Source organism: Corvus moneduloides, chromosome 9 (assembly GCF_009650955.1).
Source record: "Corvus moneduloides isolate bCorMon1 chromosome 9, bCorMon1.pri, whole genome shotgun sequence".
Classification (NCBI taxonomy): Eukaryota; Metazoa; Chordata; class Aves; order Passeriformes; family Corvidae; genus Corvus; species Corvus moneduloides.
The window spans coordinates 27330993-27344536 of NC_045484.1; the positions used below are offsets into that span (position 1 = coordinate 27330993).

Sequence of the window (13544 nt, forward strand, 5' to 3'; positions counted from 1 at the left end):
AAAAGTGTCACTCCTACTTGGGAAGGAAGTGGTCAGAGGCTGAACTCACCCAATGGCTTTTTCTTTTGCAAGCTCTGCCCCCATGTCCTGCTCCCTTTCTGCAGGAGGATTTCAAAGGCAAAGAAAACAAACCACATTTCCCCTCTAGTTTTGGTGCTGCCAGATCAAGTCTGTAGCAGAGATTCTGTCACCACACTGTCTACAGACATAAAGGCAAAGATGGCCAGATGATCCTAAATATAAGGACTGAACAGGGAACAGGAACACAGATGTCCCTCTTTGGGCCACACTTTATCTTCTGGTCTCTATACCTGGGACTACCAGCACCAATCACCCTGGGCCACTTGACCTGAATTCCAGGCAGCTGCTGAGTCACCACTAGACCAGAGGGTAAGAGGAAAGTCTCCTTTTGTCATTCCTACAAAATATGGAAAGCATTTTAAAGAAATTCAGATCAAATATTCAACAAAACCACCAAGTAGTAACCACCATGAGGAAAAGCCAAATTTAAAATGTCCCATGAGATTAGGAAAGTCATGAGCCCAAGAGCAGTGACTTGATAGGAATGCAGTACCTTGCCAAAAACCTTGGGGGGAAGAGAGAGAGGAGCATGAGCAATTGCCACATGTTAATGGAAAAACTAATGTCCTCCCAGCTCCTGCATAAACCCACACCAGAGGATCCCAGAGGAGAGCAGAGATGACTTTGAAATGTGAAAGTCACAGAAGTTCAAATTCGTACTGAGGATTAAATTAGACTTTTTATACTGACCAATAACAGAGCACCACAAGAGACACTGTAGAGGGCCCAGAGGTTAAACCAAGGTCTATTCTGCTCTGAAGATTAATGATCTTCTATCTGGAAACATCCCAATATAAAATGTGTATTAGCCTCAGACACCTTTGGCTGCATCAGATTCAAAGTTCAGCTCTTGGTGCTGATGATCAACAGCTGAGTTTCCAAATTTTAAGTCCTTTACAGCTTTGTGAGACCAAAAGAAAATAAACTGTCCCAGCAGGTACTAAGATATTACAGTGCCCCTTGCAAGATCTCCCTGCTGTTGCCCGCAGGAGGAACAGGGCACTGCTCTCACTCCGCCTTGCAGAGCTGCTGTTGCATTCAGGAAGGTCTGGAGCACTTTGGGTTCCAACAGTTCATCCAGTATCCTTGGAACACAGCCCTGACTAGATAATAGAACCTTTTGGAGGGATTCTTTGGAAAGATCAAGTGAAAACTGAAACAGACTTTGAGCTTTGCCAGCAACAGAAACTGTATATTCATAGCAACCCTCTGCCATATTTATTTGCTTCTCTCCTCTCTCTCAGCAGCTGAGAGATAACTGCAGTAACTACTGAAAGTAAATGAGAGGAAGTAATTGAATGTTCCTGTGCAGCAGGCACAAGGAGGATTCACCCTCCTTGGAAGATGAGAGGAAAGTTACTCAGATGACTCAGTTGTCAGGATGACTTCCAAATTATTGCAGTATTTAAAGAGGAGAAACATGCAGCTCTCAAACCTGATTCTGCCAAAAGTGGTATGAAAAATAAAATCCTCAGAGCAGAAGAGTGCCATGACAATACAACCTCTGGAGAAAGAAAAAAAATTCTCCAACCAGGACTTTGTAGAGATTTAGATTTCAGGTGACTCTTAAAATCGTGACTGTTTTTGCAAGATCAGCATTAATTGTGAAAACTAACTAGCTCTTCTGTGATTTTATTCTATATGTGCTAAGAGAGGAATAAAATATTGATTGAGTGAGCTTCAGGTTTTATTTATATAAGGATCTGATTGCCAGGTTCATTCTTATGCAAAGCAGAGAGAGAAAGCTCTTTCAGCAGGCATTTTAAAGAATCAGATCTAAAAATAACTTTATGCTTTGGCTTTCCTTGTAAAATGCCTGGGAGTGCTTGCCCATCTTCTTCCTTCAGTAGTCACTAAGAAAGCAAGAACCAGATCGAGGAAATACCCGACACTTCCAGTAACTTCAAACTGGAGATGAGTTTGCTCCAAATTGGAACATAACTGACCTGAGTCGGCACCAGCAAGACAGAAACATGAAAGTCGTGCCCATTTCTGATTCTCAGTTGAAAGCATACCCCAAAACAACTCCCACTGTATTGCTTTGAGCGTGTAGTATTTTTCCACATACATGAATTCCTGTGAAGATTTGAAAGCTTTTATTTTGTTAGTGCTGTGTCTCCAGGTCCTTCCTTGAAGCTGTTGTTTCTCATACCACGTCTTTCTGAAGCTGTCAAAACAAACCCGTGTGCTGTATAGGAGTAAAGCCAGGAGGAATGACCCAGCAAAGTCATTTTTGAAAAAGCCTCGACACCCCCTGGAATGAAAGCGAATGCGTGGCCTTTGCAAGGCAGAAGATCAGCTCCCTAAGCCCTTGTCTGTGACAAACAGGCACGCCTGATGAAATGATGAAGGAAAGCACATCTGCATATACTATTGTCAGGTCATTAAAAAGTCAGATGTAACTTTTTGATGAAAAAGGCAACCTCCATTTAATAGCTTTTTACATGTAATGCTTTTCAAAATCAAAATATTGGTTTTTTCATTGATAGCTGCACTGGGAGAAGCACACAACCTTGTGTGATGTGGTAAAACTGAGCAAAACCACATCCCCAGATCAAAAAGTGTCAGGATGAGCATTTTGTACTGTATAAAGCCACTCCTAGGTCACTCTCAGCATATATCCACACTTACTGTTCATAGGCTTGTTCCTATCTGGCTAGTTATAAAATCCCTTTTCTCCCTTCAGCAAGCAGCACAGCACAAGGTAGTACACAACAGAATGCAATTCTGGGATAATGGTATCATTCTGTTTTCCATGAAGACTTTTTTTGTTCAAATTGTTGTCTCAGGAGAACAGAGTGAAAAGTCTCACCATCAGTGCTTCCTTGCAAACACCTCTGCTCTTTTCGAAAAAGCCACAACACATTTCCGTGCAGAGTAAAAACTCAGTACCTAAGCAGCTGAAATAAATTCTTGAAAGTAAAACCATTCATTTCTAAAGCTATTAGTGAAGCATTTACTGCTTAAATCTGGTATGAGATCTTGAAGTTCTTACTGCATACAGAAGACTGGGAATTTGCCATTCTCCTACATAAAAAGAAAGCAAGTGCACCCAGGAGTAAATCTTTGTGGCCAGAAACAGCCAGGCATGCTGCAGTGCAGGCTTCCACAACATCTGCTCTACAAACCTAATTATCCCTCACTGAACAGATGCAAAAGACATCTGAAATGTTGGCACCTGAGACACAGAGATAATTTTAAGTCCCTTTTAAATTAACTTTTTTTTAAAAAGAAAAGCCATGCAGAAGTATTTCTGTTACTGATGCACAAACTTGAAGTCAACAAAAACTCGTCCCAGCTAATTCTAATATCAGATAATCACATCTGTCCCATATGAGTGTTTAATCTCACTGCTCCTTAGACTCAGTCCTCAGTGGGATGATCTGAAACTGTGCTACTACAATCTATTACAATGCAGCCAGTTCTTCAGGATTTGGCAGTTCTTTTTGAGTCCAGCATACAACAACCTCATTTAGTCTTAGCAGATATATAGAAGTCCTAAAATCTAGGTAAGAACATAATTTCTAGAGGGAAATGTTAAATTAAGCTCACCTTCTGGTAGTTACAAGGGCATTGGTGGGCACTGGTCCAACTACTGGTGGCCCTTTAATTTGCAGATTCCTTCATGAGAAGAAATTACATGTGAAATTTGAGAGAAGTTTTAAATGGGGTTACATACACAAATTCAGCAAAGAAACATATATAAGCGAGGTGGAGATATGTGGCTGTACAAAAAGCAGACACCTTAAATCATTTACGAAACAGTATACACAAATCTCCTTTCTCAAATGAAGACATCTTTCTCTTTGTCTCTCAGGAACTCTATTTCATCTCATTGCTCTTGAATTTTCACTAGCAGTCAAGTGGCAAGCTGCCAAATAACTCACAGTTGGCTAGAAGCATGGTCACCTACAAGCTAATTGATGCCACAGAACTTCCCTCCAGGACGCCATCTGGGTTGCATTCAATATTCTTACTGGATTCAGAAGTCCGTCCCTCTAAACTTGAAAGCTGCTTCTCTTGACCAAATGCCAACTTGCTGATTTTGTTTGCAAGCACACACATTTAACTAAACAGCAATACCAAGCTCCTCTTCCACTCTTTTGACCATTTATCAACTGCACTATTCTACAAAAATAAAGACAGACCACTTCCCCATCTCACAAGTGGGCAAATTGGGAAAATGAGAGCTGAAGGAGGCTGTCAATCAAAACTTAGAAAGGGATTTTATACCGGGTCCCTGCTCCTGCCAGATCAGGCACATTTTAATACACCTAGGTACCCTGCTCTCGATGCATACCCTCGATGGCTATAATGAGACTTCTTGTTTTCATTTTTAGAAGTAGGGCATTTACAGGATAACCTTAGAATTACTTTTGGGGCCTATCTTCCCCACTAACAATCAGATAGGTAGAGTAGGCATTTTTACTTTCCTATTTCTACTCACTGCAGCAGAAAAATACCTTCCTGATATGCAGTTGTACCCTTCCATTTCTCTGCATTGACAGCAATAGTTTTCTGCATGCAAAGTCAATTACATGGAAAATAGCAACAATAAATCAATGCAAAGGTGTCCTGCTTTGCTGCTGGGCATCTGCTGCTTGGCAAATTCCAGTAAGTGTGCCATCAGCCCATCAGACTCAGCCCTGAGGTGGGAAAAGCCCCTCACCTTTACAGTGGCACAGCTGGGATCAAACCAGCACCGTGTGAGGCTGGGAGGGAGTGAGGAGCCAGTGAGGTCTGTGTGGTACAGAAAACACCCTCACCATCATTGTCAGCAGTTTGAGGCTACAGAACAAGCAGGCCCGAGCACAAACATTGCCAGATAAGTGCTTCCTCTGATGACATTTGAGGTTGAGTTTGCACAGTTGCTTTGGGTGAGGAGGGGAGAGTCCACCACAGAGCCTGATGAAACAGGGACATGTTCTGTCAAAACTCTCAGCCTGCCTTTCCCATCACATCCTCATTCTGCCCTTTATGATTTCTCTGCATTGGGCCTATTTTCTCAACAAGCCTTATTTATTAAAACCACAAAGTTCAGTAATGGCTGAGTTTCCAGCTGCCTCACCAGACCTTGCACAGGAGTTTCATCCTCAGCCCTGGTGGTATTTTATTTCTCTTTAGGCTTCTTTTGTCTTCCAGCGTGGGAGCCCAACCAAGCAGGCTGCCACTACAAGCTCTCTGCGCAGGAGGCACTTGGAGACCTGAGGACAGAACTGCCCAAAGCACCCAAATGACCCTTCAGCAGGCCTGGCTCTTGCCTGCCTGTGCCCCCTGAAAACTGTCCCTGGAATGGCTGTGTGAAGCCTTTGTGAGCAAAGATCCTTACAGGAGCAGTACAGATTTACTCTACAGTCACCTGCCTAGAAATACTTTGTAATAGAATAGATTTGGCAGGACTGAGTCACAATTACCTGCTCTTCATCTGGAGGAGAGACAGCATGCTGGAAAACTCCAAGGCAGTTTATTTGACTCACTCACTCAGACATAATGCTGTTGGAACAAAAGGCCAACCTGGCAAAAGCTCATCAAAACAAATCTCCATCAAGTTCATACACTTACAAAGAAGTGCACAGCAGTGATAGAGATGAAGAGTGCCTACTCACATTTGGCAATTCTTCTTGCTCATTTTTTGCAGTCAAACAAAAAATCTAATGTCCTGGAAGTGTTTTAGTACCTACATATTGCAGGCAAATCCTATTACTGTTACCTGAGAAAGGGTACTGAAAAAGCAGGATGAAAGTTGCATTACTGACGTAACAGAATTAAAGAGGTTTACACTGACTCACTAAATACCTACACAGCAACAATAAACTCACTTTGAGCTCACCAAGAGTTCTGCTGTGCAATCTAATAGCCTGCAGCTTAGCAGGCAAAACCACCTCTCCAAATGGCTCAGGGTTGGGGTTTTCTTGCTTTGCTTATTTTTTTGTCAGTTGCATATATTGCACAATATCTAAACCAGAACATGAACTTCAAGTTTTTTCGTAAGCAAGTGGATTAAAGCAATAATATTGAGGCTTTCCAAGCCACATTCAGGCAAGATACAATATTGTCCAGCAGGGCAAGGAGCTTTGATTGGGAATACTCAACCCAGGCAGTGGTTCTGTTTTGTGGGACAGAGGAATTTTCCTTGGGTCTGTTCCTGCCCTGACAGATAATACTGAAAATTATAAGCCAAGCCTGGAGAACTTTTAGTTGCTGTGCTGTTCAAGGCAGGGTGAACACCAGAGGCGCTGGCAAAGTCAAAGCCACAGTGATGATTTTACTGCCATAAGCAGGCTCTCAATAAGATTTAAATATCATGTCAACCTTGTGATCTCCTGCACTTCTAGACTTCCTGTGTCAAAGTTCAGACCTACACACTGCAGCTGTACCACACTGAGAGCTCTGGGTCTTTCTGCTCCAGAAAGCAGAGACACCTGAAGTTTAGCACAGGAAGAACTTGCTTTAGCTATAGAATAACACAACATCCATCACTGGAGTGAGCTTGGCCCTTTCCACCAAAGAGCAGAGCTGTAAATGCAGACTAAGCAGCCTAAGAGGGCAATTTTAAAATACCCAAATTGCAAGCAAGATCATTATAAAACTAGGGATATCACAGACTAAACTATGCCTGTGGTTGCTCTTTCCTTCAGCAGGACACCAGGAAACAGAGGCAAAACAAGTACTGGATACAGACTGAATGGTCAATAACATATGGATGGCTTCTATTTTCATGGCTTGCCAATGTCAAGTCCTCACACAACATTGTAGCTGGTGGATGCATGAGATCAGGAATGGAATGAAAGTGTACTTTCACCCCTAAAATAGAATTAGAGAGCAGTTAATCCGCACTTGGAACAAAACAGTGGTCCAAGGCTGGAACTTGTTTTGTAGCTCTACAATGATGCTCTATGCACTTCTGGAAGCTGAAAGAAAGACAGGGTAATACCCTGGTGAAAACTGCTGCAGAAAACATTTTGTGAACGCCACAGGCCTGAAGCCATTGATTTTGAGTTTGGAAAGGTTTCTTATCGTCAGTTGTGTCTGTAACTGTGAAGGAACAAAGATCCCTTGAAATATCACTTAAAACTCATGTTTTATCCAGCATATTCCAACAGTGCTCCCCTTACCATTATTCCACAGGCTCACCTCAGGGATAAAATGTACTCGAGGTGAAGCTCTGCCTGGCTGGTGAGGGTGGCCCTGTGGAGAAACCCTGGCCAGCACATGGCAGGGTACATGGGCATGTACATGGGCACGTACCTGGGCACAGCCCTGTGCTCAGTGAGGCCAGCCAGGGCTCTTCTCTCAGCAGGACCTCATGGACCACATAAATCCATCTCCTTTCAGCCTTTCTGGGCCCACAGCAGCAGCTTTTCCAGCTAAGAGACGTCAATCTCAACAGAATTACGCCAGCAGGGAGAGGGTCAGGTCTGTGCTCTGAAGCTACAGGGCCAAGTTTTAGTCAGCAATCTAAAATAACCAATCAGCATTTCCTCAGAGACTTGTGCAGCAGCAAGATCAGGCTGAGCCCTCACACAGACAAGATGTTTTCTTTCTTCAACTTTCAACATCAGGGAATGGTGCTGTCCGCAGATTAAAGTAAGGAACCCCCACCGAACATCGCAATTAATTAGAGCGGAACACACAGCAAATATCTCCCCCAAATCCCGAGACACTCATCGTTTAACATTTTGAATTCTAGCAGTTCAGAGTGAAATGAGATCCTCCATCTTCCAGTTTATATCCAATAAGAAATACAACTCTCTCATACACAGAGTCCTAATAGGTATGAATCATCTCCTTCCCATCTACTGACGAGAATTTATCCAACGTAAGAGAGTGAAACCTCCATCATTCTTACATGTCAAACTGCTGAAAAAATCTCTGCTATTATAAAAGCAGAGGAAAAAACCCAACACAGTGGCAGATAATCCCAACTGATTACTGTAGAAAAGTGACATTTACATATGCCCTTTTTCTATGTAAAAGGTCAAGCTGATGCACCAAAACACTTCATCTACAGGGAATTCACCCCCAATCATCTCTAGAAAAGGTGATACCAGCTCTCAGGTGCACCATGGTCACCAAAAATGGCCATAAATTAAATTAAGGGAATTCCAGTTTGTTGTTCTAGATCTCATCAGGTTTGTTTTTTCCTCCAAGGAAACCTAATCCCATATGACTTCAGTAGAAACAAGTAGCAGGGAGAGAACCCTTTTCAAAAACAGCACAGCAAGATTCTGCCCTAAACCCCTCATTGAATATGTTTCTAATGCCACATTCAAACTCGCACTCCCCCACAGGAAGAAAGAAACAGTTTTGTGGGAAGGGGGAAAATTAGGTCCTGTACTTGGCTGCCTTCCTCCCCCTCGGTGGTTTTCACTGTCAGAGAAGCATCTTTTTTGCATTCTAAAATTAACCCTGTGATATGATGATGAAGCCTGAACAACACAGCTCAGAAAAGGAACTAGTAAGCAACAAAGATCACTGCTCAACCCTTATTATTATGGACAACTCACTGACAGCTATCCAGCTTGCTTGGAGAACGAAGGAAAGAAAACAGTCTCCTAAAAGGATATTTTGGTTTCAGGTTTTCTTGAAACACTCCTCCAGTGTGCTGAGCAGGCAGGGATGAAGCTGCCAGGATGAGAGCCCTGTAAGACAAGGACTCGTAATCCCCAGCACTACCCTGACTCTTGCTGCAGGAATGCAGCATTTCCCATGGTGCTGAATATCTCAGTCCTGACCTTGAAAGCCGGAGGATCAGAACTGCTCAGTGACAGCGATGGCTTTTGTTCTGTGAACACGCATCTCCCGGGGTGTTGTGTGCCAATGCACTTCACTGTGTGCCCAACAATCTGATGCACAACTGCCCTGAACTGGAATCAACAGTTGGCAGATGTGGAGCACCACATCAGCTCTGAAATCTCCAATACTTGTCACCCTGGCAGCCTCAACCTGCATTTCAGTCTCAAAATTTAAAAATACCGTAAATTAACTAAATAGATCTGGGCAGGGTGAACTTAGCAGCTTCTTGCCAGCTGAAGTACAGCATTTGTGCAGGAATTATGAATCCTTTCTACAAGCATTAGCACAAATAGAGCCTTGCAATATTCACATGATTGCGTGCATAATCAAATGTGAAGAAATGCCTGCTGCTCTCAGCCAAGCTTTGCAGAGTCCCTGGCTATGCCTGAGCAACGGAAGGTGTTAACAAAGGCTTTGTGCATTGCTGTTGAGAACAGGCACTCTGAAACAGGGACATGAGAATTAATGGCCAAACTCATGGGGAATGACTGGAAGGAAGAGCAAGGCAATGAGATGCTGTGTGCAAACTTGGGAAAGGTTCCATATTGCTCAGGCACACCTTTGTCCACGACCAAGGAGAAAAATTAAGTCCATTATTTATCATTTCCCTCCAGAAAGGGGCCCCCAGGATTTCTCCCCTGTTCTGCACTCACTCTCTTTGAAGTGCCATGCCACAGTCAGAGACCCTGCAGTCAAGAACTGGACAGATACAGTTCTTTTCAGCACCTGTCAATGCAGCTCGTTAATCCCAATTTAACTTCAGGGATCAACATGCACTGGCACCTTGGGCAAACACACATAACACATTATTTTATAAAAATTAGGACAGATTTCTGTGTTAAAAGAGCTCCTGTGAAAAGGGGGAACAGAAATCACCCAGCAAAGAGCTTGAAGTAAAGCAGTTTCAACACACCAATGTGATCCTGGCAGAGACTAGTCCAGAGGCTCCCTTTGAAACCCCTTATTTATCACCTGCCAAAGAACAGTGCACATTATAGGTTACCCCTCCTAGATCATGTACCGAGCCCACCTTGTGCAAACTTCAGAGTTGCACAATCTAAACTGTATCTTTGTTGTTTTACACGAGGAAGGAAGAAGGAAAAGAGTAGCAGCAATAAAATAAACAATAGCAAATTAAACTCCCTCAGTTATCTTGGTTTCTTCCAGAAAATGATACATAACAAATAATTTATGGAGGAACGGGTGCACAAGTGATAAATTACTTCAGTAGTTCGTGCTCAGATAACAGCAAGGTGTGGGTGGGAGGTGAAGGAGGCTTGGAGAGAAATACACAGAATGGAAAGAGCCTCTTTAGCAAAAGAAAAGTCTGTCACGTGCAGTCTCACAACAGGCACTTCTGGCCAGCTGAAGAAGTGGCTGCAGTGATGCCTGTCTGTACATAGGCTATGCTTCAGGATATGTTGGAATGTACAAAAACAAAGTCCATTTTGAAACACAAAAATATTATGCTCCTCTTCAAACACCTGTATTTTCTGTGTCTCAGATACTAAATACAAGTGAGCCATTTGAAGCATTTCTTGCACTTGACCCCACACTAAAATTTTGAAACAGTGAGTTATCTCAACACTGGGACTTTCCTAAATATTTTACAATCTTTATATGACAAAGGCAAAGGCAAAGTCCTTGAGCAGTCGTTTAATCCAAGGAACATGATTATCTGTGTAAAACAATGTGATAATGAACCAGAAAAAAAGGAAACTGGGGACTTTCTTCATGAGCCACTAATGTCCACAATGAGTTGCTGAATCACTCTACAGCCTTGGGCAGAGGGTAACTTCCCCAAGCATGGATTTTCACATCCCTGAAATAATATTTAGTCCATTTGTATGGGGAAGATTCATAGAAAGCTGAACTGCTAAGCAGCCACGGGATGACAAATGTGTAATGAGCGTAACACAACTACACAAACAAGAATAGAAGCTCTGAGTTACAGAGGCAGGAGGTGTATTTCTTGGCCTGCATCAGTCAGCACTGACATTTGCTATCAAAGAAACTGGGCCATTTCTCTGTTTATGAGTAGCTCTATAGACGCAACCATGATTCAGGATGAAAAGTCTCCAGGAACAGTTGTACGTTTACACCCGAAATTCTTATTCACAGTGCAAATATATTCACTACTCCTGCTGTTTATGATTTTTTATGCTCTTAACTACTCCCTGGATCTCACAGAATAGCGTCATATCTCAATGGAACACGTCCAGCAAATCCAGCAAGGTTTACTGATATACAATCACTGTTCAAACAGCAAGCCAAGCAGCTGGTATCTATTGTAGGAAATCCATGCAACACATTTGGAAAGATGCCTACAACCTTCCTTACCTAGAACAACAAAAATAGAAAAAGCCTGAAAAGCCACCGAAGAAATTAATCACATTAAGTTTATACATGGAAAGCAAAGACAGACACAAGATCTCAACTAGGTAATGCACAGCAGGACAAAGACTTGGGATCAAAAGAAAATTTTAATTCACCCCTTGAAATAAAGCAAAGTATCACGAAGTGTACATCATACTACACATTATATGTCAAGGAAAGAAGCATGAAAAAAGTATGAAACAAGGCCAGCTAAAATAAAACACAAAGTTAAAACCTGGAACTGGAGCAGTTATCTAAATGAGGGGCATAATACAGTTAAGAGTTTACTATCAGTTGTACACACCAGTTTCTTCAACAATTATTTTAATTGATAAATCTATGCTATAGGCTACCTGTAAAGAGAAAGAAGTCTACAACAATGTAATATTTCAAATTTCCATCTATTACCATGAACTGTAAACACACTCTTTTACCCCCTTTCAGTATTTTGCAAGTAAAAGAAATCACACCCACAGAAGCTACAGAAACAAAGCTAGAACTCCAAAAAAAGATAAAGAAACTTACAGCAGGCAAAATTCTCAGTCAGCATGGACAAGATTCTGCAGCACTAATGAATTAGATTTTAAATTATATATCTATCTTTAAAAAGAAAAAGTAATCACAGCACAGAGAGCAGTTGCCAAAAAGAGTCCTTCTGGTTCTGCAAGTACAGGACTGTGCTCCTGCTGCCATGGAAACTGAGTCCCTCACTGCTTTGGTCCTGGTATGGTGCCACACATGCTCTCAAGCATTTAATAAATATTAATAATGCATTTAATAATATTGAAGTATCAGAAAGAGAACATCTAAGAAAAAAATTGGCAATAAAACTCACTTTACATGGCTGCAGCCCAAAGGCTTGTAAGCCTTGCTCTAAGCCAGCTACAAATCCTGTTCTCTCCTAGTTTCTAACACTTGCTCTTGGCATTAAGTGTGAGGTTAGATTGACTGCCAGGCCTTAGCTTCGGCTGAAAATAACCAGGAAACCTGGAGGAAAAAGTGAAACCCTTCCACTTGTCCAACAGGTACCTCAGCAAGGAGCAGTTGTGTGTGTTGAGCACTGGACTGGTAGGTTGGAGGCCTCACTTCTGTTCTTGGCTCTGCTGCTGACTCTTGTACAACTGAGTCACTCTGGTGCAGAAGAGCTCTAACACCATTTTTTCACCTCCTCATGAGGAGAAAGGCACAGGTCTGCCAGATCTGCCTCAGCTCTGGGAAGAAAAGTCATGGTCTTTGCCAGCAACAGAAGCACAGTCTACCGGGGCATCACTACTATGGCAAGAAAAAGGATATCTCCCCCTGAAAGACCATCAGTGACAGAGCTCACAACCCTGCTTTAAAAATCTTCTGGCTTCTTGTAGGTTAAAATCTGGCTCTTGAAACTATTTCAGTTTGGAAGAGTTTAGTTTTATTTTTCAACTAGCTTACAGTATTATTGTAACTATTAAAGTCTAATCAGGTTTTTATCACTTGCATTTCAGACAGAATTTTTCACAGAGCAGAAAATCTGCATTAATTTTATCACAGGGCCTTTTACCCTTTCCCCCTCCCTTGTGGATATCTAAATATTAATTTTTAATGCAAAATAGGGAGTTGGAAAAACTGCACTCAGCTTTTCCAACACTTCCCGCACATGCACCATAAAATAGTGAGGATTTCCCTTTGGCTGGAAGCAGCTGTCTGTACTGAGAGCAGAGCGCACCAGAGCAGGCAGACTCCTTTTCTGCCGAGGACATGCTACTGCATAAGACAACAAGCAGCAATCCAAATCTTCATCTCCATCACCCAAACTCAACTCACTGATTTGTTTTCCTGGGCAAAGGAAAAAAAAGAAAGAAAAATTGACATCTTACAGCATCTTTTAAGGCAGACACAAAAATGTGTAGTGACACAGAAAAGCAGAACTGAACAGCAACATGCTTTGGGACCATCTTTGAAATTACTAGGGAAAAGTCATAGGAAAATGGGAAAGATGTAGAGAAAGTCACCAGTAAAAGGACCAGGAGAACCTCACACCAAATCAATTCTACCACAAATACATCCCTAACACATCAGTCTCTGAGGCACACCAAAGACATGGTAGATTTGTCAGTGAATTAAAAGAGCTGATGACATTGAAAAAGCCAGCAGAAACAATAGCTGGGTGTCTGCTGTATTAGAAACAGCTGAGGGAATCAATAGTAGTTAGACATTTTCAGGTGTAACAGAGTGTTTAATGGTCCTTTAGGTGGACAATGGAGTCAAGAAAAATTATTTCTAGCACTGGCAATCTCTTAGTGTAGGTGTATTGG

At 42.1% G+C, this 13544-nt stretch overlaps 1 protein-coding gene across 3 annotated transcripts in view; it reads right to left on the minus strand.

Annotated features, from left to right (window-relative positions):
- The window catches only part of LRP8 (LDL receptor related protein 8), a 174187-nt gene that overhangs the window by 153259 nt on the left and 7384 nt on the right, over positions 1-13544 (minus strand). The window contains exon 1 of one of the 3 annotated variants that reach the window (XM_032118159.1): positions 11779-11821. The exons of the other annotated variants lie outside the window; for them this stretch is intronic. Coding sequence (XP_031974050.1) covers positions 11779-11803 — 25 coding nt within the window. The 5' untranslated portion in view covers positions 11804-11821. Of the gene's footprint in view, positions 1-11778; positions 11822-13544 lie in introns of those variants that run through there. 3 annotated transcript variants of the gene reach the window in all.